The 1681-nt window shown below is 41.1% G+C and overlaps 1 protein-coding gene across 1 annotated transcript; it reads left to right on the top strand.

Annotated features, from left to right (window-relative positions):
* The first annotated feature begins 272 nt into the window (after positions 1-272).
* LOC141559878 (olfactory receptor 51G2-like) lies at positions 273-1214 on the top strand. Its single transcript, XM_074297533.1, has one exon. The coding sequence runs from the start codon at positions 273-275 to the stop codon at positions 1212-1214; it is 942 nt and encodes a 313-aa protein (XP_074153634.1).
* The last annotated feature ends 467 nt before the right edge of the window (positions 1215-1681 follow it).

Below are 1681 nucleotides of genomic sequence, written 5' to 3'. Positions count from 1 at the left end.
AATTATTTCATGCATATACTTAATTTCCCCATCTGGTCTTCAGTAGGTGGAGATCAGGTCAAATACTTTTCTAGAATTCTCTACAGGGCCTAGAAGTATAGTGGCTCTGTCCTCCATATAGATGTGAAAAGACTAATGACAATGAAAATATTAGTGATTATGTTGATAATGGTAAATAATGGTGTTTTCCACCTCTTTTGTGCATCAGAACAGGGGGACCTAGTGACTTTTCCTCTTTTTTTCCAGGAAAAAAGTCTATTCCATCCCGTACGATGTCTGTCTTCAATAACTCAGCCCTTTATCCTCAGTTCCTTTTAACAGGCTTCCAAGGATTGGAGGCCAAATATAGTTTGATCTCTCTCCCCATCTGCCTGATCTACATCATTTCCATTGCAGGAAACATCACTATCCTTTTCATCATTCGGACAGAGCCCTCCCTCCACCAGCCCATGTACTACTTTCTGTCTATGTTAGCCTTGACAGACCTGGGTCTGTCTACTGTGACCCTGCCCACTATGTTCAGTGTCTTTTGGTTCCATGCCCGGGAGATCTCCTTCATTGCTTGTGCAGTCCAAATGTACTTCATCCATGTTTTTTCCATCATTGAGTCAGCTGTGTTGCTGGCTATGGCATTTGACCGTGTTGTGGCAATCAGGGAACCTCTTCGCTATTCAGCCATCCTCACTAATAATGTAATTTTTAGGATTGGACTAGCCAGTGCTGGAAGAGCCCTTATCCTGGTTTTCCCAGTCCCTTTCCTCTTGAAAAGGTTGCAATTTCGTAGCATCAATACTCTTTCCTACCCCTTCTGTCTGCATCAGGATCTCATCAAGTTGACAATATCTAGCCGAAGAATCAGCAGCATCTATGGTCTTATGGTAGTCATCTCCTCCATGGGATTGGACTCAGTATTGCTTCTGCTATCCTATATGCTCATACTAGTCACAGTGCTGAGTGTTGCCTCTAAGGCAGAGCGTGTTAAAGCTCTAAACACCTGCATCTCCCATATTTGTGCTGTGCTTACCTTCTACACACCCATGATTGGGTTGTCTATGATCCGCCGCTATGGGCAGAATGCTTCCCCAATGGTTCATGTCTTGATGGCTGATGTTTATCTGCTTGTCCCACCACTCATGAACCCTATTGTGTACAGTGTCAAGACCAAGCAGATTCGCCTGCGCATCCTCAAGAAGTTTAAGAAGCAGAAAGGCTAGGGGGGGGCCTATTATGTCTTCTTCTTAATAGAATTGATCATAACTTACCTTTACTTAGAACTTACCTTTACTTAGAATGTCACTTGCATTGGCCATGAAGGTCTTATACTGATTGTATTTTTCCCCCCAAAGAGGAGAAAATTGAAGAAATGAGACAGATAATGACTGGAACTAAAAAAGAAACCCTATATGTAGGCAATTAAAGCACTGTTAAATAGAAGAGGAAGAAACTTGGTTTATTTACTTAGAGCAGACAAAAGGTGCTTAGAAGAGAGAGACACAAAGCTCAATTTCAACTAAGTAACAAAAACATGAGATTCAAAATAAGAATGAGATTCCACTGAAAATGTGAGGTTTTCATTACTTGATGATAGGATTCTAAATCAAGAACTAAATGAAGCTTTAGTGGTCCTATCCCTTCATCTTAACTATGAAGAAAGTGAAGGCCCATGAAATAGATAATACAT

This window comes from Sminthopsis crassicaudata, chromosome 3 (assembly GCF_048593235.1).
Source record: "Sminthopsis crassicaudata isolate SCR6 chromosome 3, ASM4859323v1, whole genome shotgun sequence".
In the NCBI taxonomy this organism is placed as follows: Eukaryota; Metazoa; Chordata; class Mammalia; order Dasyuromorphia; family Dasyuridae; genus Sminthopsis; species Sminthopsis crassicaudata.
Note: the sequence above shows the minus strand (reverse complement) of the source record. Positions and strands in the feature narration are given on the sequence as shown.

Coding starts and splice junctions, on each gene's coding strand:
- LOC141559878 (XM_074297533.1), top strand. CDS start 273: ATGTCTGTCTTCAATAACTCAGCCCTTTATCCTCAGTTCCTTTTAACA.